General features: G+C 57.1%; 2 protein-coding genes across 3 annotated transcripts; both read right to left on the bottom strand.

Moving 5' to 3' along the window:
* Positions 1-455: 455 nt before the first annotated feature.
* Positions 456-19,637, bottom strand: Eppk1 (epiplakin 1). Of its 2 annotated transcripts, none has more exons than XM_029564215.1 (2): positions 19,594-19,637; positions 456-13,504 (listed from the first exon to the last, which is right to left on the bottom strand). In XM_029564215.1, exon 2 carries the CDS (start codon positions 13,456-13,458, stop codon positions 1,522-1,524), a length of 11,937 nt encoding a protein of 3,978 aa, XP_029420075.1. In that variant the 5' UTR covers positions 13,459-13,504; positions 19,594-19,637; the 3' UTR covers positions 456-1,521. The 2 variants fall into 2 exon arrangements, with proteins under 2 accessions (XP_029420075.1, XP_008832761.1); XM_008834539.3 differs by having other exon boundaries at positions 19,523-19,632.
* A 458-nt stretch (positions 19,638-20,095) lies between these two features.
* LOC103735308 lies at positions 20,096-26,622 on the bottom strand. The gene is made up of 15 exons (XM_008834538.1): positions 26,371-26,622; positions 26,175-26,297; positions 25,831-25,949; positions 25,638-25,752; positions 25,478-25,568; positions 24,993-25,201; positions 24,712-24,829; positions 24,358-24,533; positions 21,928-22,082; positions 21,749-21,851; positions 21,153-21,461; positions 20,731-20,955; positions 20,545-20,629; positions 20,309-20,442; positions 20,096-20,191 (listed from the first exon to the last, which is right to left on the bottom strand). Exons 1-15 carry the CDS (start codon positions 26,620-26,622, stop codon positions 20,096-20,098), a joined length of 2,310 nt encoding a protein of 769 aa, XP_008832760.1.
* Between the last annotated feature and the right edge of the window lie 1,053 nt (positions 26,623-27,675).

Here is a 27,675-nt window from a genome sequence, read left to right as displayed (position 1 = left end):
AATCTGGAGACGAAGGCAATTGACAAATGGCAGCAGCAGTGGCCCAAGTGCTAGAATTGTCAGGAGAAAGCCCAAAATAGCATGTGCTGGTTTAATACTCAGCACCACCAAAACCAGGACCCAAAGAAACAAACAAGCAAGCAAACAAACTATTATATTTATAGATGTGCTAAATTTATTTATTCTTATTTTATGTGTACCAGTGTTTGCCTCCTTATATGTAAGTGCACCATGTACATGCAATGCCCACAGAGGCCAGAAGAGGGCATCAGATTCCCTAGAACTGGAGTTACAGACAGTTGTAAGCCACCATGTGGGTGCTGGGAACTGAATGTGGATTCTTTGCAAGAGCAGCTACCAGGCTTAACCACTGACCCACCTCTATAGCCCTTTAAAAAAATTTCTTTGTCTTTTTGAAACAGGGTCTCCCTGTAGCCCCCGCTGGCTTGGAACTCACTATGTAGACATGTCTGGTCTTGATCTCACAGACAACCATCTGCCTCTGCCTCCTGAGTGCTGGGACTAAAGAAGTGCACCACTATGTCTGTGGCGTCCAGCTTTTTTTCTAAGTTCTTACTCCTTGTCTCTTTCCCGGAAATGCCCTTCGCTACCTTGGGACTCTGCCAGGAAGAAAGCTGTGGCCAGAGGAAGATGTTGGCCTTGTATCGTCTGAACCCCGAGACAAAATAAAACATTTTCTTTGTAAAACAAAACCCCCAAACATTCAAGATTCAAGGATTGTAGTCATAAACACTTAATGGTTGGCACCTATGAGGACAGAGGTTAGCCAGTCTCCACAAGACTGAAATCCAGCTGGTAGTCAGCTTCAGCACAGCAGCGAGAGGACCACTAAAGCTGGGGACAGAAGCCCAAATGCTGCCACTAAACTGAGGACTATAGTTAGTGGGAGATGAGTCCAAACAGAAGCAGGAAGGTATTTAGTATCAAAAGAAACGTATAAACCTCAAACAAACAAACAAACAACAAACCCAAAAACCTGTAAGTGCTAAGATACTTCAGTGAGATGTGAAGGAAGGAGAAAAAAATTGCAAATACAGAGGAGAAACCAAGACGTCATGTAATCATGTAAGAACGTTCCATAAAATTACCATGCTGAAAGCCACCACCAGGCAGAATGGGCACACCTGCAATGCCAGTAATGGGTACGCCAAGGCAGGATGATCACGTAAGTTCCAGAGCAGCCTGGGCTACACAATGAGTGAAGTCCAAGGCTGTTGGGACACAGTGTGACAGCTTGTCAGAAAGACCCTTTTCTTAAAAATACCCCTCCCATAAATGTGAAAAGAATATCACCAGGAGAAGGGAAAAGACAAAACACAAAATGGGAAAGGATACATGGGAAAAAAGTGGACGCAAGCGGACCAGGAGTGTTGAAAGGCAGAGAATGAACTAAATGTTCAATTTTAATAATGTGGAAAACGGGATAAATACTGAAGCAGGAGGAAAATGAAACTGAGATGACCGGGCCAATCTTCCAGAGAGCTGGAGAAGGTGACAGAGTCACATTGAGCCCTTAGAGACAGAGAGAAACAACAGCCCGGTTTCAGGGTCCACAGTAGCTCGCTCTAGCAGCTGCAGGTAAGTGAGGTTCTCGTGGGTGTTGGGGTCAAAGAAGCCCTTGGTGTCATCCCCTGGGTCGGACAGCACCTGATTCATCTCCTCATCGAAGTAGCCGCGCTGGTAGGCCACGTCCACGGGCACGCGGTGGCTGTGCACCGGGTCGATGACCCCACCTGTCGCGATCTGGGCCTCCAGCAGGCGGATGCCGTGGTCCCTGACGATGAGGTCCCTCTGCATGGCCTGGAAGAGGGAGATCTGCTCCCCAGAGTAGGGGTCCCTGTAGCCGGTGACGGCTCGCTCGGCGGACAGCAGCTTCTCTTGGATCTCTCCACCCACTATGCCGGCGGCCACGGCCTCCTCCACGGAGAGTCTGCGATTGTGCACCGGGTCGATGACGAAGCCAGTGGCTGCCTGGGCCTCCAGCAGCACCAACGCTGTGCCCGGCCGCAGCACACCCTTCCACATGGCCTGGTAGATGCTCATCTTCTCCTGCCGGCCCGGCTCTCCCTGAACCGGCACCAGGACGCCCGCAATGCAGCTGGTGCCCTCCAGGTAACGCTTGACGGAGTCCATCTCTGTCACCTCCTGCAGGGTCTTCGTTCCCTGCGCCAGTTCCCGCAGGGTCTCGGGGTCCAAGATCCCAGATGTGCGCAGCTCGGACGCAGACACCTGGTGCCTAAGGCCGGGGAAAGACACTTTGCTGAGCCGCTCCTCCGTTTCCTCGATGACTTGGGTGAGGATGGTGACAAGGTCCTGCAGCCCCAGGGTGCCGGCCAAGTGCTGGGCAAGGAGCTCCTCTCGGCGGGCCTCACTGAGGTACGAAGAGAAGAGGACCGTCCACACCGAAACAGGCTGGCCCCGGAACTGCCCAGAGCTCACCTGCATGGTACCTTCGCGCAGAGCGTGCTCCTGCTGCTGTCTGGCAGCCTCCGGTGCGTCGGCGTCCTTGGCCAAGCGGGTAGAGGCTCCCGAGTCTCCGGCTCCGGTCTCCTGCTGGCTAAGCGAGGTACTGCTGGTCACCTTGCGCTTGGGGCCCTGGGTCTCCTCGGCTTCCTCGATGATGGTAGTAAGCTCGCGGGTCAGCTTGGGCAGGGTCAGCGTCCCAGAGCCGAACTGGGCCAGCAGCTCCTCCCGGGTGTCTCCCCTCACGTAGCTGGAAGTCAGAACGTCCCACACCGGCACCGCGTGGCCCTGGAGAGGGCCGACCTTGACTTCCATGGTGGCCTTACGCAGGGCGCCCCGGGGATCCACGCTTGGGCCTCCATCCTCAGCCCGGGCCAGCAGAGAGATGAGGGTGGAGCTCACGTCCTGCACCGTCAGCCCTCCTGCCTGGTACCGGCGCAGCAGGTCCTGGCGCACACCCTCCGGCACCTCTCGGTAGAAGAGGAGCTCCCAGACAGAGATGCTCTGGCCCTGGAAGTCACCGGAGCCCGGGGTCACACGGGCCTCACGAAGGGCCCGGCGCAGCTCCTCGCTCAGGTGGTGCACAGTGGAGCCCTTGCCCGCCAGCTGCAGCATGTAGAGTCCGGTCTCTGGGTCACGCACACAGCGGCGCAGCAGCTGCAGGTAAGTGAGGTTCTCGTGGGTGTTGGGGTCAAAGAAGCCCTTGGTGTCATCCCCTGGGTCGGACAGCACCTGATTCATCTCCTCATCGAAGTAGCCGCGCTGGTAGGCCACGTCCACGGGCACGCGGTGGCTGTGCACCGGGTCGATGACCCCACCTGTCGCGATCTGGGCCTCCAGCAGGCGGATGCCGTGGTCCCTGACGATGAGGTCCCTCTGCATGGCCTGGAAGAGGGAGATCTGCTCCCCAGAGTAGGGGTCCCTGTAGCCGGTGACGGCTCGCTCGGCGGACAGCAGCTTCTCTTGGATCTCTCCACCCACTATGCCGGCGGCCACGGCCTCCTCCACGGAGAGTCTGCGATTGTGCACCGGGTCGATGACGAAGCCAGTGGCTGCCTGGGCCTCCAGCAGCACCAACGCTGTGCCCGGCCGCAGCACACCCTTCCACATGGCCTGGTAGATGCTCATCTTCTCCTGCCGGCCCGGCTCTCCCTGAACCGGCACCAGGACGCCCGCAATGCAGCTGGTGCCCTCCAGGTAACGCTTGACGGAGTCCATCTCTGTCACCTCCTGCAGGGTCTTCGTTCCCTGCGCCAGTTCCCGCAGGGTCTCGGGGTCCAAGATCCCAGATGTGCGCAGCTCGGACGCAGACACCTGGTGCCTAAGGCCGGGGAAAGACACTTTGCTGAGCCGCTCCTCCGTTTCCTCGATGACTTGGGTGAGGATGGTGACAAGGTCCTGCAGCCCCAGGGTGCCGGCCAAGTGCTGGGCAAGGAGCTCCTCTCGGCGGGCCTCACTGAGGTACGAAGAGAAGAGGACCGTCCACACCGAAACAGGCTGGCCCCGGAACTGCCCAGAGCTCACCTGCATGGTACCTTCGCGCAGAGCGTGCTCCTGCTGCTGTCTGGCAGCCTCCGGTGCGTCGGCGTCCTTGGCCAAGCGGGTAGAGGCTCCCGAGTCTCCGGCTCCGGTCTCCTGCTGGCTAAGCGAGGTACTGCTGGTCACCTTGCGCTTGGGGCCCTGGGTCTCCTCGGCTTCCTCGATGATGGTAGTAAGCTCGCGGGTCAGCTTGGGCAGGGTCAGCGTCCCAGAGCCGAACTGGGCCAGCAGCTCCTCCCGGGTGTCTCCCCTCACGTAGCTGGAAGTCAGAACGTCCCACACCGGCACCGCGTGGCCCTGGAGAGGGCCGACCTTGACTTCCATGGTGGCCTTACGCAGGGCGCCCCGGGGATCCACGCTTGGGCCTCCATCCTCAGCCCGGGCCAGCAGAGAGATGAGGGTGGAGCTCACGTCCTGCACCGTCAGCCCTCCTGCCTGGTACCGGCGCAGCAGGTCCTGGCGCACACCCTCCGGCACCTCTCGGTAGAAGAGGAGCTCCCAGACAGAGATGCTCTGGCCCTGGAAGTCACCGGAGCCCGGGGTCACACGGGCCTCACGAAGGGCCCGGCGCAGCTCCTCGCTCAGGTGGTGCACAGTGGAGCCCTTGCCCGCCAGCTGCAGCATGTAGAGTCCGGTCTCTGGGTCACGCACACAGCGGCGCAGCAGCTGCAGGTAAGTGAGGTTCTCGTGGGTGTTGGGGTCAAAGAAGCCCTTGGTGTCATCCCCTGGGTCGGACAGCACCTGATTCATCTCCTCATCGAAGTAGCCGCGCTGGTAGGCCACGTCCACGGGCACGCGGTGGCTGTGCACCGGGTCGATGACCCCACCTGTCGCGATCTGGGCCTCCAGCAGGCGGATGCCGTGGTCCCTGACGATGAGGTCCCTCTGCATGGCCTGGAAGAGGGAGATCTGCTCCCCAGAGTAGGGGTCCCTGTAGCCGGTGACGGCTCGCTCGGCGGACAGCAGCTTCTCTTGGATCTCTCCACCCACTATGCCGGCGGCCACGGCCTCCTCCACGGAGAGTCTGCGATTGTGCACCGGGTCGATGACGAAGCCAGTGGCTGCCTGGGCCTCCAGCAGCACCAACGCTGTGCCCGGCCGCAGCACACCCTTCCACATGGCCTGGTAGATGCTCATCTTCTCCTGCCGGCCCGGCTCTCCCTGAACCGGCACCAGGACGCCCGCAATGCAGCTGGTGCCCTCCAGGTAACGCTTGACGGAGTCCATCTCTGTCACCTCCTGCAGGGTCTTCGTTCCCTGCGCCAGTTCCCGCAGGGTCTCGGGGTCCAAGATCCCAGATGTGCGCAGCTCGGACGCAGACACCTGGTGCCTAAGGCCGGGGAAAGACACTTTGCTGAGCCGCTCCTCCGTTTCCTCGATGACTTGGGTGAGGATGGTGACAAGGTCCTGCAGCCCCAGGGTGCCGGCCAAGTGCTGGGCAAGGAGCTCCTCTCGGCGGGCCTCACTGAGGTACGAAGAGAAGAGGACCGTCCACACCGAAACAGGCTGGCCCCGGAACTGCCCAGAGCTCACCTGCATGGTACCTTCGCGCAGAGCGTGCTCCTGCTGCTGTCTGGCAGCCTCCGGTGCGTCGGCGTCCTTGGCCAAGCGGGTAGAGGCTCCCGAGTCTCCGGCTCCGGTCTCCTGCTGGCTAAGCGAGGTACTGCTGGTCACCTTGCGCTTGGGGCCCTGGGTCTCCTCGGCTTCCTCGATGATGGTAGTAAGCTCGCGGGTCAGCTTGGGCAGGGTCAGCGTCCCAGAGCCGAACTGGGCCAGCAGCTCCTCCCGGGTGTCTCCCCTCACGTAGCTGGAAGTCAGAACGTCCCACACCGGCACCGCGTGGCCCTGGAGAGGGCCGACCTTGACTTCCATGGTGGCCTTACGCAGGGCGCCCCGGGGATCCACGCTTGGGCCTCCATCCTCAGCCCGGGCCAGCAGAGAGATGAGGGTGGAGCTCACGTCCTGCACCGTCAGCCCTCCTGCCTGGTACCGGCGCAGCAGGTCCTGGCGCACACCCTCCGGCACCTCTCGGTAGAAGAGGAGCTCCCAGACAGAGATGCTCTGGCCCTGGAAGTCACCGGAGCCCGGGGTCACACGGGCCTCACGAAGGGCCCGGCGCAGCTCCTCGCTCAGGTGGTGCACAGTGGAGCCCTTGCCCGCCAGCTGCAGCATGTAGAGTCCGGTCTCTGGGTCACGCACACAGCGGCGCAGCAGCTGCAGGTAAGTGAGGTTCTCGTGGGTGTTGGGGTCAAAGAAGCCCTTGGTGTCATCCCCTGGGTCGGACAGCACCTGATTCATCTCCTCATCGAAGTAGCCGCGCTGGTAGGCCACGTCCACGGGCACGCGGTGGCTGTGCACCGGGTCGATGACCCCACCTGTCGCGATCTGGGCCTCCAGCAGGCGGATGCCGTGGTCCCTGACGATGAGGTCCCTCTGCATGGCCTGGAAGAGGGAGATCTGCTCCCCAGAGTAGGGGTCCCTGTAGCCGGTGACGGCTCGCTCGGCGGACAGCAGCTTCTCTTGGATCTCTCCACCCACTATGCCGGCGGCCACGGCCTCCTCCACGGAGAGTCTGCGATTGTGCACCGGGTCGATGACGAAGCCAGTGGCTGCCTGGGCCTCCAGCAGCACCAACGCTGTGCCCGGCCGCAGCACACCCTTCCACATGGCCTGGTAGATGCTCATCTTCTCCTGCCGGCCCGGCTCTCCCTGAACCGGCACCAGGACGCCCGCAATGCAGCTGGTGCCCTCCAGGAAACGCTTCACTTCTTCATTTCTTTCAATTTGTTCTACTGTGGTCCTGCCCTCCTCCAGGTCCTGCAGAGTCTGTCTTGAGATGACGGTTGATCTAAGAAGTTCCTGTGCTGTGACCTGGTTTCGAATTCCTTGGAACCAGAGTTGCTTTCTGCCCGCCTCCTTTTCTGAAATCATCTGTAGAATAACTTTTATGACTTTCTGCAGTGCCTGAGCTGTGTCACGTTTATATATCCTCACCAATTCAAGTTTCTTCTCCTCTGTCATGTACTCTGAGTTCAGCAGCTCCCACACAGATCGCCTTTGGCCTTTGTACTGCCCTACAGTCACTTCCACCTGTTCTGCCTCCAGGGCCCTTCTGGTGGCCTCATCAACATACTCAGAGTCCTCGTCGTCCTTGACCACTGGGAACAGAGCCCAGCCTGACTGCCCCTCCCTCTGGCACCTCTCCTGCAACTCCTGATATGTGACCTTCTCCTGTGTGTTGGGATCCACAAACCTTTTCCTCATGTGCTTCTGGTCAGCAATGAGTGGCACAATGTCTTCATGCAGACAGCCACGCCTGCAGGCTGTTTCCAGAGGGACACGATGGTGGTGTAGTGGGTCAATGACTCCCCCTGTGGCCACCTGCACTTCCAGCAACCTCAGTGCCTCCTCCCTCTTAACCATCTTCTTCTCCATGGCCTGGAACAGTGGGATAGTCCCCCCTGTGGCTGGGTCTTCGTAGCCCTTCGCTGCCTTTTCTGCGTTCTCTAGTCTTTCCCGCAGGTCTCCACTCACCAGGCCAGTTGCTAGGGCCTCGTCCACACACAGCTTCCGGTGGGTATGGGGGTCCATTAGGAATCCAGTGGCTGCCTGTGCTTCCAGCAGCTGAGCGGCAAATCCTGCAGGGATGATCTCTTCCCTACTGGCCTCGTTGAAGCTCATGACCTCCTGGGTGAGGGGTGCGGTCACTCCAGCAATGCAGCCTGTGCCTTCCAGGTAGACGCTCACACGCTCCAGCTGGCAGAGGTCTTGGCACCTCTTCGTCCCAGTGTGAAGCGAGTCCAGAGTCTTTTTATCAAGGATCCCAGAGTTGAACAGTTCTGAAGCTGTCACGTCTCCATGGATGGCTGGCACCTTGATGGCTTGGTTTTGCTTCTCTGTTTCTTCCACAGTGGTTGTGGCAATCTCCAGCAGCTTCTCCAGGTCCATGTTCTGGGTTCTGTACTCTCTCACGAGCTCTCTCTTCCTTCCCTCTGTAAAGTACTGAGAAGACAGCAGGTCCCACAAAGACACTGTCTGGCCGGCAAAGCTCCCCACATCCATCTTCACAGTTCTGGATCGCAGAGCTTGCCTCATGGCTTCATCAATGAATGTGTACGTGTCTCCTTTTTTGACAATTTCTAACATGTACAAGCCCGTCTCCGGGTCCTCCACGCAGCGCTCCAGCAGCTGCAGGTAGGTGAGGTTCTCATGCGTGTTGGGATCGAAGAAGCCCTTGGTGTCATCACTTGGGTCAGCCAAGATGCGGTTCATCTCCTCATCGAAGTAGCCACGCTGGTAGGCCACATCCACCGGCACACGGTGGCTGTGCACAGGGTCTATGATGCCGCCCGTAGCGATCTGGGCCTCCAGCAGGCGGATGCCGTGGTCCCTGACTATGAGGCCCTTCTTCATGGCCTGGAAGAGGGAGATCTGCTCCCCAGTGTAGGGGTCTGTATAGCCAGTGACAGCACGCTCAGCTGACAACAGCTTCACATAGGTTTCCTTGCTGAACATCCCTGTCTGGAATGCCTGTTCCACGGTCAGCTTCCGGTTTTCCACAGGGTCAATGATGAAGCCGGTGGCTGCCTGTGCCTCCAGCAGCACCAGAGCTGTGCCTGGCCTGAGAATGTGCCTCCTCAAGGCCTCTGGGATGCTCATCTTCTCCTTGGTACCCTGAATGAGGACCCCAGCAATGAAATTGCCTCCTTCCAGGGACCGCCTCACACTGTCCATCTCTGTCACCTCCTGCACTGTCTTCTTTCCCTGATTTAGCTCATCCAGTGTCTGCTTGTTGATCAGCTGGGACCTAAACAAATCCCTGGCCGATACCTGCTTCCGGAGCCCTTTGAAGGTGGCCTGTGAAGGCTGCTTCTCTGCAGCTTCCACCAGGGTGGTGACCATACTGACCACTTGCCGCAGGGCTGCAGCTCGTCCAGAGCAACAGAGTGCCACCAGCTCCTGCCGTTTTTCAGCACCAACATACTCAGAATGTAGCAAGTCCCAGAGTGACACACTGTGTCCTTGGAACCTACCCATGCTGATGGGCACCTTCATGGCCCTCAGTGCCACTGCAGTGTGGTCGTCCACCTCAAGCATGGTATCCTGGGCCAGTGGCAGCAGCAACAGGCCAGTGTCAGCATCCAGCACGCAGAGCTTCCTAAGCTGCTGGTATGTCACCTTATCATGGGAATTGGGGTCAAAGAAGAACTTGTTTTCTTCCTTAGTGGCAGTCAGTGCCTGGTTCGTCTGCTCATCTAGGAGGCCAAGCTTGCAGGCCACTGTCTGGGGCAGGTGCACCCCATGGACAGGGTCTACAATACCCCCCGTGGCCAGCTGTACTTGCAGGAGAGGGAAACCCTCACTTTGGGGTACAAGCCCCTTCTCCATGGCCTGCCACAGAGAGAGGGAGCCCCCTGAGTAGGGATCTGAGTACCCTGTCACAGCCCTTTCTACCTGTCTGAGCTGCTCACTCAGCTCTCTGCCCACCAGGCCGGCCTTCACTGCACCTTCCACTGATAGTTTCTGATTGGTCAGTGGGTTAACAAGGGAGCCGGATGCCACCTGGGCGTCCAGCAGCTGCTGACCCATGCCCATGGGCAGGAGGCCATCTTTTATGGCCTGGGCAATGCTCAGCTTGGTCCCTGAGGGTTGCAGCAGCACACCGGCCACACAGCCTGTGCCCCAGAAGCAGGCCTTTACAGTGGGCTGCTCAGCTACCTCAGCAGGTGATTTTACACCCTGTAGCAGTGCTTCCAGTGTCTCTTGGGTGATGATGCCAGCATCTCGTAGCCAAATGGCAGGGACCTCACCCCGTGGGCCTGGCACAGAGATGCGGGCCCGGGCCAAGAGCTTTGCTTTGTGCACCCAGCTGCACACGGTGTCCTGAAGTTGTGGCACAGAGGTCTTCCCCATCCGCAGGTCTTCCAGGAAGCCCCTGCGCTGCTCCTCAGTAAAGTGGCACGAGGTGAGCGAGTCCCAGAGGGACACACCATCCTCGGTGCCTGGCGATGCTTGCAGTATATCCTGGATCTGTGCGTCAGTGAGGACAGCAGGAGTATCTTCTGTCAGGGGCAGTAGGTGAAGCCCAGAGGCTTCGTCCTGGGGACACCGCTCCAGGAGCTGAGCATAGCTGATGTGTCCCCGGCCATCAGGTGTGGGAAAGGTTTCAGGAGAGCTGGACAAGGCCACCTCCATCTCTTGGTCAATACAACCTCGCTGGACTGCCACAGGCATGGGAAGGTGGAGGCGACCTGTGGGATCAATGACCCCTCCTGTGGACACTTGAGCTTCCAACAGGCGGGTGGCCTGCTCCACAGGGATGAGGCCCTTCTTCATGGCCCTGAATAGGGATACCTTCTTTCCAGAAAAGGGGTCTCTGAAGCCAGTGACAGCACGCTCTGCCCGCTTCAGCCTGCCATATACCTCTGGTCCAACCACTCCCCTGCACACAGCCTCGTCTACTGACAGAGTCTCCAGACTGCAGGGGTCTTTGATGGCTCCAGTAGCTGCCTGGGCCTCCAGCAGGGCCAGGGCCACGCCAGGTGCCAGTAGCTTCTGCTTCATGGCCTGGTAGAGACTGAGCCGCTGGTTGGAGGGCTGTAGTAGCACACCACCCACAGAGCCCGAGCCCTGCAGGTACCTGCGTACACCATCCATGCGAAGGAGGGCATCAGGGCTGATTGTCCCTGCCAACAGCTGGTCTAGGAGTTCCTGGTTGATGATGTGGGCCTCTAGGAGCTGGTAGGCAGTGACCTGGCCCTGCAGTGCAGGTAGTGTGATGCCTGCCCACTTCTTCGTCTCTTTTTCCAGCAGCTGAGTGACCCACTCCAACGTGACCTTGCGCTGTCGGTAACGCTGCAGTAGCTGCCTCCTCCAGGTCTCGCTGAAGTATTCTGAGTTGATCAGCTCCCATGCGGAGACCCTCTGCCCCTGGAACCGCCCATATTGCACAGAAAGCAGTAGATTCTGGAAGGTCTGCCGAGTGGTGCCATCCACCAGCTGGGGCCATGAATTATTGAGTGGCAGGAGATACAGGCCTGTCTGAGGGTCACAGACACAGCGCTCCAGCAGCTGCATATAGGTGAGGTTCTCATGTGTGTTGGGGTCAAAGAAGCCCTTGGTGTCATCAGAGGGGTCCAACAGGATTGCATTCAGCATCTGGTCAAAGTAGCCACGCTGGTATGCCACATCCACAGGCACACGGTGGCTGTGTACGGGGTCAATGATGCCCCCTGTTGCGATCTGGGCCTCTAGTAGGCGAATGCCATGGTCTCTGACAATGAGATCCCTCTGCATGGCCTGGAAGAGTGAGATCTGTTCCCCAGAGTAGGGGTCCTTATAGCCGGTGACGGCACGCTCTGCAGACAGCAGTTTTGCATACACATCAGGCCCGATGACGCCAGCCCTGAGCGCCTCCTCCACAGAGTATCTCTTGTTCTCTTTTGGGTTGATGATGAAGCCTGTGGCAGCCTGAGCCTCCAGTAGGATCAGAGCGGTACCAGGTCTGAGGAGCCCCTTGCTTCGAGCCTCATAGATACTGAGGTGCTCCTGGGAGTCAGGCAGCAAGAGGCCTGCGATGCAGCCCGTGCCCTGCAGGTACCTCTGCACTGAGTCCAGGCTGCCCACATCCTCGGCTGAGGTCTGTCCACGTTCCAACTGCTCAAATAGCTCCTTGTTGATAATCTCAGCCTTTAACAGTTCTCCTGGTGTTACAGTGTCCCTCAGCCCAGCAAAGGTAACTTTGGCAGTGGCTGCAGCCTGCTCAACAGTGGCTTTTAACTCAGCTGCCAGCTCCTCCACTGACAGGACCCCTCTCTGGTGCTGTTGGACCAGCACTACCCTCTGCTTCACGGGCACCATCTCAGAGAAGAGCAGTTCCCAGAGGGATACAGGTCGGCCCTGGAACCTCCCCAAGGAGATGGAGGTTGTGGCCTCGCTCAGGGCCTGCCGAGTGCAATGATCAATAAATGTGGGTCCCTGGGGCTCTTCCGCATGGGGCTCCCCAGGGAGAGGCAGGAAGGCAAGCCCTGTCTCTGGGTCAGTGACAGAACAACCCAGTAACTTCTCATAGTGCAGGCCATGATGTGTGATAGGGTCTGAGAAGCCTGTTGCCTGAGATAGATATTGCTGAGTCTCTTCATCCAGGCAGCCAAAGCGCAGGGCGGCCTCCAAAGGCAACCGGAATCTGCGGTCTGGGCAAATAAGCCCGCCGGTGGCCATCTGGGCATCCAGGAGGCGCAGAGCCAGTGGTCGGTCTACAAGCTCCTTCTTCATGGCCTGGAAGAGGGGGATGCGGGAGCTGCTGAAGGGGTCATGATACCCTGTCACTGCCTGCTCCGCAACCAGGAGTTGCTCGTAGAGTTCTGGGCCAACCAGGCCTGCCCTGACTGCCTCTTCCACCCACAGCCGCTGGCCTGTGGCTGGGTTCACCAGAGTGCGCGTGGCAGCCTGAGCCTCTAAGAGCTGCAGTGCAGTGCTCTTTGGGAGTAAGTGTTCAACTGTGGCCTGGAAGAAGCTCTTCTTGTGGCCTTCAGGCAACAGGACAACCCCTGCCAAGCCTCCAGTGCCCTCCAGATAGCGCTGTACCTCAGGGCGTGAGCTCACATCTGACACCACCAGTGTGCCCTTCTGCAGGCCGCAGACTGCTTCCTCATCCACAACTCCTGCCTCCAGAAGCTCTGCTGCACTGGCTGCCCCACCCAGGGTGCGGAAGGTGGTCTTCAAGGGTAGCAGGGCCAGCCCTGAGCTGGGGTCCTGCACACATCTGTCCAGCAGCATGCGGTAAGGCAGCCGCTCCAGCGTATTGGGGTCGAGGAAACTTGGAGCATCCGTACTGGGCTCTGATTCCACCAGACTAAGCCAGGTCTCCTGGTCCAAGAGGCCCTGCTGGCAGGCTATCTCTGGGGCCACTCGCACACCCTGGGTTGGATCCACCAGGCCGCCAGTGGCTAGCTGGGCCTCCAGCCAGTTCCACCCTAGGGTCTTGTCCACAACCTCCTTCCTGATGGCCTGGAAGAGGGCCAGCTTTCCACCCCCATAGGGGTCAGGATAGCCAGTAACTGCTCGCTCAGCAGCCAGCAACTTCTCCTTCAGCTCCAGCCCCACCAGACCCTGCTTTAGGGCCTCAGACACAGGGAGCAATTGGCCCTGGGTGAGGTCCATGAGGCCCCCAGTGGCTGCCTGGGCCTCAAGTAAAGCCAACCCGAGCCCAGTGGGCAGGAGGCCCTGCTTCATGGCGGCATAGAGGCTCTGGGTCTGACCCGAGGCCTCCACATACACCCCAGCAATACTTCTGGCTGTGGTGAGTGGGGCAGCCTCTGCTTGGGGCCTAGAAGGGGTGCCAGCTCTCAACTTGTGCTTCATAACTTTAGGAATGATGACCTGCTCAGTGCCATTGTTATCCAGGACATCAAGAGGAGAGGCCTGACCATTCATTGCACACAACTGGTTATGCAGAACTTGCCTGAGGTCCACTTGTTTCCTATAGGGGACAGAAAGGCTCAGTTAGGGACCCTGAATGGCTGGGCTGGTGGGAAAGATGTGGTCATGAGGTCAGATGTAGACTCTTTGAAGTTGGGTGAGTCCTGGATCCACCTCCAGATGCCAGGAAAGGAATACCCCTGACTGGTGGCTTATGGTAGCTGAGGGCCCTCTAATGGCATGAGCCAACCCTACCAGGGGGCCCTTCCCTGATCTCTGAGACCCTTCAAGAAGGGAGAGAGAAGCTGCCACCCAACAAGCTTCGAAGATGCAAGGGACAGTGTGGGTACAGTGTTGAGATCAGGCTGTGGCCTGCTCTAAGTTACTCATAATTGCACAAAACAGTTTTCTAGGCTGTGTTTTGTCCTAGGAGACTCCATTTTATAAGAGCCTTTGACTCCATTTTGAAGGAGGATGACTGAAGCCCCCGGGTAGACCCAGACACTATACCATCTGTTAGGTACCACACACTCAGCAAAGACTGATAAATGACTCATTTATCAGTAAAAAGGGAGATATCCTAAAAATTTATTGGTGAGAACTGAGACTGTAGGGGCACATGCGCATATTATAATCATTTCAGGGAAATAAGGCCTAAGAACTTATCAGAAACAGCAGTCTGAGGAAAGGGTGTCTTTCCCTCACCTGGGCTCTGTGACAACATGGCCCTCACAACCCATCATCTGATAATCTGGTGTCTGCATCAAGGACTGAGAAACAGAAGACTCCTCAACTGTCTCTGGAACTTCAGCTTGGCTTGGCAGGGGACTATTACTGCCTGCCCATTTACCTCTTCACTTGTCTGGACCTGAAACCGAACTCATCATTTCCTACTCTTAGACCCCAGTTTAGCTTGTCATGGTGCAGATGAACCCTGTAACTTCACTGTCACACCCTGACGCTAGCAACTCCAGCACAGCTCCCTCCTGGTACTGCTCTGCTTTGTTACCAACACAAACTCTCAGAACTCTGAGAACTCTTTGAACTCTGCTGCAGCCCTTTAACTTGCATTCATTCTGTAAACCACATACATACATATAGATATATAGACATATTTACTGTGTTGCTGTTTGGTATGAGAGTTAGCATTAGTGATTAAGACCTGAGTGAAGGATCCTGCATTCATTTTGGCCAGATTACCAGGGCAGGTGGGATCATCTGGCAAATCGATACCATTGAAACTGCTGGACCTTGTGAATTTATTGTCATTCAATAAACTCTGACATTGTGGAAAGACACAAACATGTTCATCTACATTTCTGGCATAGTGTGCTTTCGACGCAGAGACCCAAGGCCAGCTAGGAGCCACCTCTCAGGACTCCCCATGGATCACATCTGGCCTCTATCCCAGGCCTCCAGGATCCTAGTGCAGGGGTCTAGGATCTTCATGGACACCCCTGCCCCAGCCCTGGCCTATACTCATAGAATCAGGAGCTGTGTGTTGGACCTTCACCCCTGACTTTCCTGGGCCATCTGGCTCTAGGCCCCCAGCCTCTGCCAAGACTTGTTTCCTCTTCTGAGCTGGTCTGAATTGATTGGCCCAAAAGACAACTCAAAGTCCTAACCTGCAGAACATGGCTCTGACCTTATTTGGAAGTAGGATCTCTGTGGATGTAACAGATGACATCATCCTGGAGCCCTGCTGGCCCAAATCCAGTGCACCTGGCACTCTTAGAAGATGATAGATTTACTCAGAGAAGACAGCCACCCTGTAAACTGAGCCTATAACTCTGTGTCCTCTCTTGGTCCACAGCTTCAGCATTGCTGGAACCTTCCGAACTCTGCTCCCTCACATGGAGTTTTAGAGGTGCTGTCCCACCCTTCCCCAACACTCAAGTCTTTGGAACTTAACAAGCATACTTTGGACCTGACTTTCGGGGACAGACCCCTCTCAGTGATAGTATTCTGCTCTGTCCCCATGTGTCCAATGAATCGAGAGCTCCTTAGCCTGTCCCCAGATCTCCATATCTGCAGCCAGCTGGCCCTGAAGTCCCGAACACAGGTCATCTTATGGCTTTGCACACAAGCCCCCCACCACCCCTGCAACACATACTCTGCCCTCGAAGGTGCTTTAAGGGGCATAGTGCATTTTGGCTGCCTACTAGAGTACCTCACTCCTGCCCAAGTCCTCATGGCTCTGTGATGGCACCTCAAAGTTCATCCTGTCACCTCACAACTGGCCTCTCTGCTCCTGTGGCCCAGGCTTCTGTACCGTGTACATAAGAGCTCTCCCTGGCCATCTCCACACACCCTTAAGGTTCCTTCCAGTGTCCACATCACATGTGGGATGTGGGGGCAGGTAAACAGCAGGGCAGCATGACCAAGGCTGGTACATAGGCCACCCTGTGGATGGTAAGGTCAGGCTTTGATATCACATGACCTGGTGTGAAAGTCGCTGTCCAGTTCAGGGGGGCTGTGAGCAGATAGTCCCACCTACTCTCCTTCAGAAATTGCCTCACCTAAGAACCAATGATAGGTTCTGTCCCTTGACACGGGGATAGGAGTGGAGGGGTGGGGTGGAGAAGGGAAGGGATGGGAGGGGAGACTCTTAGGGCCATCAGGTCATGTCCTTCGGGACCACTACTGAGATGGCATCCCAGCTACAACCTTGGCACAAGCCCACCCTCCCTTCCCTTCCACAGATGCTGGCCCTCAGCCTTCTGAAGCATCCTGCCAAACCTGCTGGTCAAGGTCTCAGACATCATGGAGGCATCAAGTAGATGCCAGGACAGGGCTAGCAGTGTCCAGCACCACTAGTAGCAAAGAAGGCAGAGCCCAGGCTAGCAGCAGAAGGGCTACCATGCAGCTTTCCAGGAGCAGGGTAAGTGTTTTGGGGTGCAACATGGGGTGCAGTGTGAACATGAAAAGGAAGCATAATGGTGGGAAAGAGATCACTAAAGGGTTGGAGTGACCAGCTGGACAGCTGTGGGGCAAGAGAGGCGTAGGTGTCCCCAATGTGAGGGGCCCAGACAGAAGGGTGGACCTCAATGGGGCAGGCCCAGGTGGGACTGAGCAGGGCTCCAGTTCAGGGCAGAAATTTTATCCTCCTGTCCCCTGCAGCCCAGCCTAGGGCGCCTCTGGAGCCCATAGAAGCTGTGCCCCTCCAACATTGTGCAGCCCAGTCTTTTGTTTTTTGGCAGTGAACTTGTGGTATAGACTGACCCCAGGGCTTTCAGCCTAGTCCTGACTCACACATTGTGATGGAAATGGTGGAGACCTCCCCAACAAGAGAGTCCAGGTGCTGAGAACCACCTGTTAAAGGGGCAGCCAAGGGGACCTGGCCACATCGAGTTCCAGAAACAGTAGAGCAGGAATCCCCAGAGGAGGTGGAAGTGCTATTAATGGGTGCCCTGTTTGAACAAGAGCTAGACAGGACCTCAGGGAAGAAGGACCTGACCATTCCACCCCTCAGCAGGGACAGCCTAACCCTTCTGGAGGAGAACTCTGGCCAGCTACTCAGTGACCATGTCCTCACAGAGTGACCGGACCCTACAGGAACACCTGCCTGAGAGTTACTGGGGCCCTCTGTCATCTCTGTGGGGCCACAAGGCTATTCAAGAGCTGTCTTATGTCTTTGGGGAGAAAAACTAAGGAGTGCCTTGGCCTCAGAGGATGAGATATCCAGTAGGGGAAGGCCAGGAGGTCAATGAAAATGCCCATGGGCCTCTGGGGATGTGCCACTGCCCCACCGTAGCTGCGGGTAGATAGGTTATAGAAACAGCTGCTGACGGCACAGCTTAGACTTCAGCTCCCAGTTGATACCAGCAGGCTGGGGACCTTCCCCAGGAGGCAGAAGTTCTACTCTAAAACATGACTTTCCCACATTACTGAATCCCAGGAGGGCCACACAAGCCCAGGAACCAAGGCCTGGTATCCAGTATCTCTGTATTCCACCGAGGGAGTGAATTTCAAGGTCCCTAGAGGCAGAACCACTTGAGGGGACAGCCCTGACTGCCAGGGGGAGGGGCCACTGCGCAGTGGACACGTGCGTGGGCCCTGGCCACCATGTGGCAGCCAACAGTAAATGGAAGTACACAGAGAGAAGCTCTTCAGGAAGAGATCTAGGGCTTCCTGTCTACATGGTCACTTCATGCCCCAGTGACCCCAGCCAGCAGTAAGCAATGAGTCAAGGAGTCAGTTCTGCATGACTGGAAGAGGTAGTAGGTGCCCAGTGTAATGAGAGCCATGACAACAGGGCCAGGTGCATCCCACAGACCTCCTGGAGCATGCACCCGCTGGCCTCCTAGATGCTGATTCTGGGCACAGTGTGACAGTGGGAGACATGGGGATGACCAGACCCATCTATTTTCAGGGAGAAGTTAGACAGCATGGCAGACCAGTGTCTCCTGCCAGCTTATCTCCCCAGCCCTCCCCTCTGTGGAGGTGTCCTGGGACCACTCACCTCATTTCAGACTTTGCTTCCCAACACTGCTTGTGTACCTTTGCTGCCCCCTGCACAGCACTGAGCTGGAAGGAACCATGCATGGTGTAGCCCAGCCCCAGGCAGGGCAGAGCACAGGTGACAGACCCTGGGGCAGTCGGGGATGGGTAACTGTCCCCTGATTTATAGCTGATCTGAGGGTAGGGAACCAGGACAAGCAGTCCACTCCCCAGCAAAGGTGGGACACAGGGCCTTGGGACCACAGTAGGGAACAGGGACGGCCAGATGGGCATGGTCTTGAGTGGCCCTTGATCTGGACATGAACAGCCAGCCCTGAAAAGCTGTGTTCTGTGCAAAAGGGCAAGGCTTGGAGGAGAAGCCAACATAAGCTCAGGCAAGCAGTTCAAGTTCCCCGAACAAAGAAGAGATTCAGGGTGGGAAGTCACTGACAGAAGGTCTAGAGACTCTGGGAAGGGGGTGTGGCCAGACACTGAGTTCTGGTGTATAAGATGCAGTCTGTGGCTGACGGCCACTCCCTGTTGGCTTGTGGGTGACCTTGGGCCTGGTATGACTTTCCCTGGGCCCTGCCCCTTCCCAAGAAGATGGGAGTGTAGATACCAGGCATCAACAGCGGTTGCCTGGGAAAGCAGTCAGACACGTGGGTCACGAATTTGGGGTACTTGAGGGCCATACAGAGCTGAGGAAGGGCAGGAGACCCAGACGGTATAGTTAAAGGGAAAGGATCAGGATCCCAGGTAGGGGATAGCAGTGTAAGTATGCCAATGAAGGGGCCAGGGGAGGCAGGTGGCATACACTCCCTGGCAAAGGGAGCTAAGAAAAAGGAAACCCTTCCCACCTTCCTGGAGTTCCACCATAGGCTGCTCCTGCATGCCAACACGCAGGAGGCCATTTCTAAGTGGGGTGGGTCGGCATCTCTTGGGCGTTGGCCACCATCTGTCACCACACTGAAGGGTGGGCCTCCCCACTCCAGGCTATGACAGGGTGGGGGGCAAGGGCCTGCTGTGGACTCGCTGAGCTAGGTCAGAACAGAACCAAGAGTCTAGGCAGACTCAGCCTACACGGAGGCGGAGAACTTGGCCTCTGCCCTATTGCAGGCAACGGTAGAAAGATACCACGTACTTGTACTCTGCCCTGACAGAAGTCAACAGCTCGGTGCAAGCTTCTCATGATGGGCAAGTGGGGGCAGGGAAACAAGGACCCTCCTGCCTTTGCCTCAAGAGTCCTGTACTACCTGAGGCGGTATCCCTGTGGCTCCTCCCTGGTCAGCCTCGCCCCTCTCATTCAAGCAGGGCTGCCAGGAGCCTGTCAACTATCAACCAAATTGCCTCTGCCATAGGAGCCCTGACTCAAGCTTACACAAAAGAGTGCCACTTCCTCCAAAGGGACAAGGACAAGAAGAACCCACACACACACACACACTTGGAAGGCCACTCAGCCCACCACACATCCTGCTGGAAACCGGTAGACCCTCACCCCACAGTAGAGTGACTGTAGCCAGCCTGTGCTTCCCCACCCACACCAGAGGGCTCAGGAGCCTCCACCTCCAGCCCTGAACTCAGACTGCCCAGGTAGGTAAACCAGCCCAGAGCGCTGGGGTAGTGAGCCCCTCATATTCACCTGACGTCATGGGCCTCTGGCTCCCACGGGTGTTTCAGTTTCAATTGCCCCACCTGCCCTCACTTCCCCACCTGCTGTGACAGGGGCCAGTGCTGGGTCCACAGTCTTTCTGCTCTCTCCGCAGTGCAGTGTGCCCCCGCGCCACCAGCGTTTAAATCTGCATGGCCACTCCCTTCAGTGACCTGTCCTGCTTCCCCACTGAGGGCGGTAGGCGGAGCAGATGCCAGGTAGGGCCCCTGCTGGCAGGTGGGGCAGGCAGGTGCGCACAAACCGTGGCACTGGGTAGGGTAACGTATGAGCACCCCTTGGCTAGGAGGGGCTGCTGAGCTTCTGAGTCCCTGCCTACTCAGAGTCACTGAGAAAGAATGCCAGGCAGGCTCAGGGTGGGGGTGGAGAAGCAGCCTCTGTCTGCCTATGGCTTTTGAATGAGGTTTGCAAGGGAAATGAAGGCTGGCCAGAGTGAGGTTTTGGTTCCCCAAACTCCACTTTATTGTAACCACACCGCGCTGCAGTCTGGACCATGTCCCCCAGCTCCCACTCAGTCTCTGCTTCCAGCCCCAGGTATGCTGGCCCTTAGAGTCGTCTAGGCTGCTCCTCAGTGGGCGGCTCTGAGGCTTTGACCTTGTAGGAGCTGGGGTGTCTGCGTTCTTTGCCGGTTGGCAGCCCTGTCTGGAAGGGGTGGCCAGGCCTCACTCCACAGTCCCGTTCCTCTACCTGGGCTCAGAGAAGTTCCCTTGTCTACCTGGAGGGCTGACCCTTGGCTCAGAAGCCCATCCCAACACTCACCTTCTGAGACCGGGGTCTGTTGGAGGCCATGCGGATAGAGGCCCAGAGCCTCAGGGTGATGACCTCAGGGGCTGGCCCACTGGGAGCCCAGCACAGGAACCTCTCATGGATCTTCTGACTGGTCCTCCCCTTTGCTGCCCAGAGATCTCAGGTTGTAGGGCCAGAGTGGGCACCAAGTCTCCCCTACCACCTCTGCCCCAATGGCTTGCATGCCTCTCCTTACTCCCAGCCCTCACCTCTGCCTGGGTCATTCTTGACCAGAAACTCATCTAGAGCTGCCCAGCCACCTCCAACACGAACCATCAGAGAGCCCCGTGCTGCCTGCGGGGCACAGGGTGTCAAGTCTTCCGTGCAGGGCTTGGGGGCAGTTCCTGAGGCTCTGTCCTCCCCACTGCCACAGGCCCACACTCACACCTGCTCACCGAGGCTCCCTGGACCTTGGACCTGCCTCTGGCCCCTGGTGCACTCGTCCCTTCCATGGCCCTTGCTCTGGCCATGCTGTGTGGTTGCTGCTGGCCGTTGGTGAGCCAGGACCCCAACATGGCAGGAAACTTGTGCGCAGGCCCACATGTACCCCAGGTGCAGCTAGGCCAGCCTTGACCATCCCTTTCCTGCTCCCCAGCGGCCAGGAAGCTGTCCGTAAGATCCTGCTGGGAAGTGTTTTGGTGCTGCCTGGAGTGTGGAGCATGGAACATATCCCAGACCACTCATTCTGTGACCAAGGCAATGCAGGTAGTGACCCCACAAGATCCAGCTGTATGCTGGCCCATGGTGTGAGAAGGTGAAAGCAAGCCCCTCTCATGAGCCTGGGAATGGTGGTATGTACACCTGTCTGTCCTTTTACCTGTTCCAGGTGGCCCTGCTCCATTTGGACCCACTGGTTCTTGTCCTCCCAGTTCTTCCTACTGTTCTCAGACTTCCTGTGCCTCTGGCTCTCCATGGTGGCCTCTGCCCACCCAGGCCTCCAGCCCAGTTCTTCTGAGGTCTTCCCCAGGAGGCAAGCCTTGGCTTTACCCCCCAGATCCCCAGGCTGACTCTGGTCAGGACCCCTCAGAGCCAGTGCCTCCCCCAGGGCTGGAGTCCAGTGCTTTAACCCAGCAGCCCTAAGGGCCCTAGGAAGCTCCTCCAGCACCCAGCCCTGGGCCTGTACCACCTAAGTAGAGGAAGCAGTGTCAGGGAACTGGAGAGGGGTAGATCCCATGCCCAATCCCACCACTCCACCCATACTGCCTAAGCTCATACCCCCCTCCCAGCCGCCAGAGCCTGGCATCAGCCCAGCCTTTAGGCTGCCCAGCTCCCTCTGTTAATCAAGCGGTCTCTCAGAGCACATGGCCCAAGGGCCGAGGGTCCAGAGCACCCAAGCAGGTTGGTCACTATGCTGACCCTGGGCTGGTCCACAAAGTCGCTGTGCAGACCAGAGCCTCTGTTCATTAATCTTGCCTTGATCCCCAGGGGTTCAGCCTGGCTTACTCTGTGAGGACATGTGAGAAGCTTCTCTACAAGGTGGTCCGCAAGTGGCAGCCTTTCCTCTAGGGTGAGCATCCTAGAGAGATGGGCAAATATGAGCAGGATGGAGGGCTAGTGGGAGTCAAGTAGAGACAGCTGGGGAGTAGGCTTACCTCTCCCTGGAGGGGATGGACATGGCAGCCTGGCAGCTAAGCAGATCCATCAGCAGACCCAGGTGGCAGGTACCCCCATAGGCAGTCTCTCCTTTCAGGACTGGGGCCCTCCTCAGCCATGATATTGCCAGGGTCTGCTGTCCCCACAGGAACTCCTGTCATTAGAGGAGCATGGTGTCCTGTCTGCTCTCCAGGCAGGAAAGGCTGAAGGGCCAGACCTTGTCTCCTCCATGTCCCTGACATCCCTACGCCTCATCCCTATGACCCCCCCCCCCGCCCACCGATCAGTGAGTGGGACTGCACATGCTGGCCCAGTCCTTCCTACCCTGGTCTCCTCAGTGAGAGGAAGAGGACAACCATGCCCAGCATTGGGCCCATGCTCAGGGCCAAGGGGAGGAAAGCCAGTAGGGTACTCTGTGTGGGGTGAGTTGCGACCCCCTCCCCAGATGCCCATGTTGAAGCCCCAGCTTCTAGTCCCCTCAGAGTGTGCCTTTACTTAGAAAGGGGCAGTTGCAGATCTAACTATATGATGGAATGTGGACACCAATGTGACCTGTGCCCTTAGGAAGGGGGAAATTGCCAGGCGTGGTGTCACACACCTTTAATCCCAGCAATCGGGAGGCAGAGGCAGATCTCTGTGAGTTCAAGGCCAGCCTGGTCTCCATTAGCAAATCCAGGCTAGCTGCAGCTACAGGGAGACCTTGTCTCAAAAAGACCAAAAAATAAACGAAAGAAGGGGTAAATTTGGGGACCTGGGAGATGTGGCTCACTGATAAAATGTTTGCTGCACAGTCATGAGGACCTAAGTTCAATCTCCAGCACTCAGTTAAAAAAAAAAGTCCAATGTGTCATGCCTGTAATGCCTATAATCTTAGCACTGGGGAGGCGGAGATAGGAGGGTTCTGATGCTCACTAGCCAGATACCCGAGCCAAATGCGTGGGCTCCAGGTTCAATAAGTGATTCTGTCTCAGAAAATAAGGTAAAGGGCTGGAGAGATGGCTCAGTGGCTAACAGTATTTGCTGCTGTTGCAGAGGACCGAAGTTTAGTTACCAGCACCTGCATTAGACAGTTCACACCATCTGTAACTCCAGCTCCAGGGGATTTAACACCTTCTGGCCTCTGTAGGCATTCACACACATGGGTGCATACACATACACATACACACAAAGTAAAAATGAATCTTTAAAAAATATATAAGGTAAGAGCTAGAGAGATGACTCAGCATCTAAGAGCACTGGCTACTCTTGCAGAAGACCAGAGTTCAATTCCCAGCACCCACATGGTGGCTAATAACCATCTATAACTTTAGTTCTGGGGGGATCTGATGCCCTCTTCTGACCTCCTCGAGCATTGCATGGCACAGGTGCACTTACATGCAGGCAATATGCTCATATACATAAAAATAAATAAATAAGTATAAATAAATAAATAAATAAATAAAGTAGAGAGTGATTGAAGACACTGGATGTCAACTTCTGGCCTCCACACACTTGTGCACACACAAACATGGGCACACAAAAAGTGGGTGATGGGATTTGGACATAGACTGCACAGAGGACACAAGTAGACAATACTGTCTACATGACAATGAAAAAGGGGTCAGACCCTTCTCTGTGGCTCTTGGGAGCTAGCCCTATACACATTTACTCCAAGCTTTCAGCTTCCAGAGCTTCCGGTCAACTGTGTGACCATAGTTTTAACCTCCCAAGCAGGGGTAGCTGGTTACAACCCGGAAGACCAAGAGAGAGTGTCAAGGGTGAGAAGGAAACCCAAGAGCAAGCAAAGGAGTCTAGAACTTCTGAAGAGGAGGCAAACCTCAAGAAAGCTTCACGCATGCCCAGCTGCTCCCATTTTGCAGGAAAAGGGGCCAAGCCAAGGCAGAGCCCAGGCTTGCCTCAAGTACACCAACTGCTGGGCTGTTGCAGCCTATAGTTCAAAAGTAAATTTCTATCTTGCTTCTAACATATATTTTCTTTCCAGCTGATGCATAAATGGGTCGTTTCTGGCAATGCTGTGACCTCAGTGAGGAATTCTGCTCGCTAGAAAAGGTATTGCAGGTGCTTGGGCCCTTCCCACCCCACACAGCCTAGAGGCTGGACACTGTTGTCCACAGAAGAGCTGCCCTGATCTCCATCTTTGACCCCACTTGGAGAGTGGTGGATGTATTTTAGGAACTTGAGGTTGTCAGAAGCAGGGAGCTGAGCATGAAGTCATCACTGGAAACCCCTTAGCTGGCTCTGTCTGCTGCCCTCACTTTCCTTCCCTGGAGCCATGCTTTCTTAATTTCCAGCATCCTCTGCCTCAGCCCACCTACCAGCAAACAGCAGCTCAGCCCCAGAGTCCCCGAGTTTTCCAGCCTTTCTGTGGACATTTCTCCTCCCAAGGAACTCTGGGTGACACCACCCCCCTCCCCAGTCCTTCAAGACACCTGCAAGGCTGGGTTCCAATTCCCTTCAGGCCACAGCTCCTCGTGGATGGCCACGTGCTCTGCCAGGCCACACCAGATCCACTCAGTTGACTCCCATGTGCTCTTCAGTCCAGTGTCTTGCTCTTGAGCCTCTGACCAGTGAACCTCCAGGGACTTCACCTCTGCCTGAGGCACAGCTGGGAAAAGATGGGTCCATCTGAGAGTCCAGGCTCGACACGACCCTCACACTCACCCTACCTGGCCTTAGCTTCCTGTGCACCTGGGCCCAATCCTACCCCTGGGCCTGACTGTTTACTGTCTTTGCTTAGCATCCCCAAGCCTCCAGGTACCCCCACTCCCAAGGCCCTGGGATACCTGATGAGAGGCTCTGTTTCCAGATGGTCACTATGGGTGCTGCTGCCTGGCTAGGAGTATCTGCCCGTGGTGCCAGCTGCTCAATCTGCCCTGCCAGCTGGGCTAGCTGTATACTCAGCTGTGTGCATGGTGGGAACCAGCATTGTCCCATACAGCCCTGGCCAGGGACAGAAAGCCCTTGGTGTGTACTCCCAGCCACCCCAGCTCCCTGGCACAGTGGGCTTCAGGCACGGGGTAGATTGGGGTCTTTCCTCCAGGAAGGGTCAAGGGGATACAGATACCTGCTTCTGGTCCTTGAGCCCCAGATGTGCTGAGACTGACTCTTCCTGGTCAAGCTGAGCCTCCAGGCCTGCTGGGGTTGAGGGCTTGGGGGGTCCTGTCCTTGGAGCATATAGCAACTTCTGCTGGGCACAAGCCACTTGGGACTCAGTCAGCCTCACACGTTCCTGGAACTGACCCAGCTGCTGCTGCACCAGTTGAGCTTGGTCTTCTGCAGCCAGACAGACAAGAGGCCAGGGAGGGAACATGGGCATTGTAGGGGAACCGCAGGATCAGTGATAGGGACGAGGGCATCAGAAGGGTCCTTAGGAGCCAACAGCTTAGATTCGGGGCCTGGGACATGGACCTGGGAAATGGCGCAGATGTCTACCCTGAGGCATATGAGGGGTTGTGGGTAGGCTTTTCTGTGGGCACCAAAATATCAGACCTGAGCACATCTTGGCTGGGCTGACTGGCCAACTGAGTGGCTGGGCTAAGGTCCACTTACCTGTGAGCAATTCTGCCAGCTTCTGGCCAGTCTCTAAAACCTCTTCCAAGTCCTCAGCACGTGCACGTGCTGCAGTCCCCTCACATGTGCACTGTGAACAAACACAAACTGCTGAGCCTGTGGCACCCCCACAAGCTCCCACTCCAAGTCTAGGCCATACCTGCAGGTACTGCAAGGATCCCTCAAGGTATCCGGGCCTCAGCTGCACCAGCAGAGCCTTGCAGGCCCGTTCAAATCTCCGTGCTGCTGGGACCAGCTGTTCCAAGAGCCCCCATCTGGGGACAAAGATGGAGGAGTGGTCAGCTGTGTCCTTCCTGCCCTTGACCCCTCCTGGCCCCCGTCAATGGCCTCACCTGGCCTCTGCCTGTTGTACCAGGCGGTGCCACTGTGTGCACAGCTCTGCTGGGCTCCCTGCCTCCTGTAGCCTCGGCTCCACGTGTGGTGCCCGCTCCCTCAGCAGGCGCAGGAGTAACTGCTGGGCATGAGGTCAAGGGGCTGGTGCAGGGTTCTGGCAGCCCCTGCCCATCCTCCTACCACTGCCCCCTTGGACTAAGGGGAGGTCACTAGCCATGGGAACATTAATAGGTGTGTCCATTCAGCTTACCCTGAGGGTCAAGTCTATTGTGATCAAGCTTGTGCTAGTGGATTGACCTGAGGCTCAGAGACAAAGTACTCCCACTGTCCCCTGGTCTTGTACCTCCTGTTCCCGCAGCTGGGAGGCAGCCAAAGCAGCGTCGGCGGCCAAGGGTCCCTGGGAGGCCTGCAGCTCCTCCATGCCATCTAGCCAGCTACACAGGCTGTCCAGGACAGCTGGGGGTGCCTGAAAGAGGGATGCACTCAACCCATTTGGCCTCTACCTGGACTCCCCACGTCCCAGAGCTGTCCTGGCTCACCTGGGCTGGCTTCCCTCCTTGCTCACAGGGCCCCACCTCTACAGCCTCTGTCACCACCGTCTCTGTCACCACCGTCTCTGTCACCTCTGTCACCTGGACAGCATGGGAGCACCACCATGCCCAGGGGATCCCTGGTGGAAGTGGGTCCTGGGGTGCTATGGATGGAGAGGCATCCCCTCGGATCCTAGGGCCTGTCCGTGAGCGGTTCCTCCTCTCCCCTAGACAGCCCAGCCTCGAAGCAGGGTTTCCCATGGTAGATGCTGTGCAGGTCAGGACACCAAGGGCAGCCCTACGGGGGCAGGAGGGCCCAAATTAGGACTAGGGGATCCACAGGCCCACCTGCCTTCACTCTTGCACAGGCTGGCTGAGGACACACCCTAGGACTTACCGTCTGGGATCTCTGCTGCTAGACACAGCCTGGGTAGAACCCCGTGGGCCTGGGGGCTGGAAAGACTCGGGTCTCACCTCTGTCCAGCTCCCTGCATCCTACTTTCCCTCTACCTGCTGCTCCACAAGCACCAGCCACCACTCCAGCCAGTCTGGCCCAGTACTTTCCTTCTTACTTGTTTCCTGGGAAACCCTCGCCCATCCTCAGCCATGTGGGTGGGGGAGGGGCCCAGGAGGGGAAGGGGCTTGGAGCTGGAGCTGCTGGCCCCTCCCCCTCACTTCTCTGTGCAGAGGGTAGGCTTCAGGGGGGCTCACTTCCCACTCAGACTCAGGACAGGCCACCCATACTGCTCTGGGGCTGAGGTCCCGTCTAAGTAGGAGGACAAAGAAGGGGCTGTTGCAAGGGGGCCAGGCCTGCCTGGGAGGTGGCTGGGAATTACAGAAGTGGGGGCGTCACACACACTTGATGGGGAGCTAGAGAGACGCAGGAATTTCCCACAGCCATACCACCCCCGCAGGAGCCCCGAACTATGCCCTCTCCCTTGCTACCTGTCCCACCTTCGGGCCACTCCTCCTGTGGGACTCAGACACATCCCCACCCCGACCCAAGAGTTCCTGGCACCTCAGACTGGTTGGCTCTGTTTCCAGTAATATCATACCTGCCACATCTTCCCACATCTGGGCTGGAATCAACTGGCCCTGCCTCTAGCCTGGAATCCATACTGGACAGAAAAGGTGGGAAGACGTGCATGCTCAGGGGTTCTCCATGGGTGCATAGTGTGGTTTGGGGCCGTGGATGCCAGCATGAACCCACCGACCCATCCTCCACCCATCTGCCCTTGATTTATCTACAAGGGAGTCGACTTTGTGTCCAGCAGACAAGCCATGATGGCCTTAGGTATTCCCTCACTGCTGACA

Source organism: Nannospalax galili, unplaced genomic scaffold (genome assembly GCF_000622305.1).
Source record: "Nannospalax galili isolate Female #2095 unplaced genomic scaffold, S.galili_v1.0 scaffold717, whole genome shotgun sequence".
Lineage (NCBI taxonomy): Eukaryota > Metazoa > Chordata > Mammalia > Rodentia > Spalacidae > Nannospalax > Nannospalax galili.
This window is presented reverse-complemented; position numbering and strand designations above follow the sequence as displayed.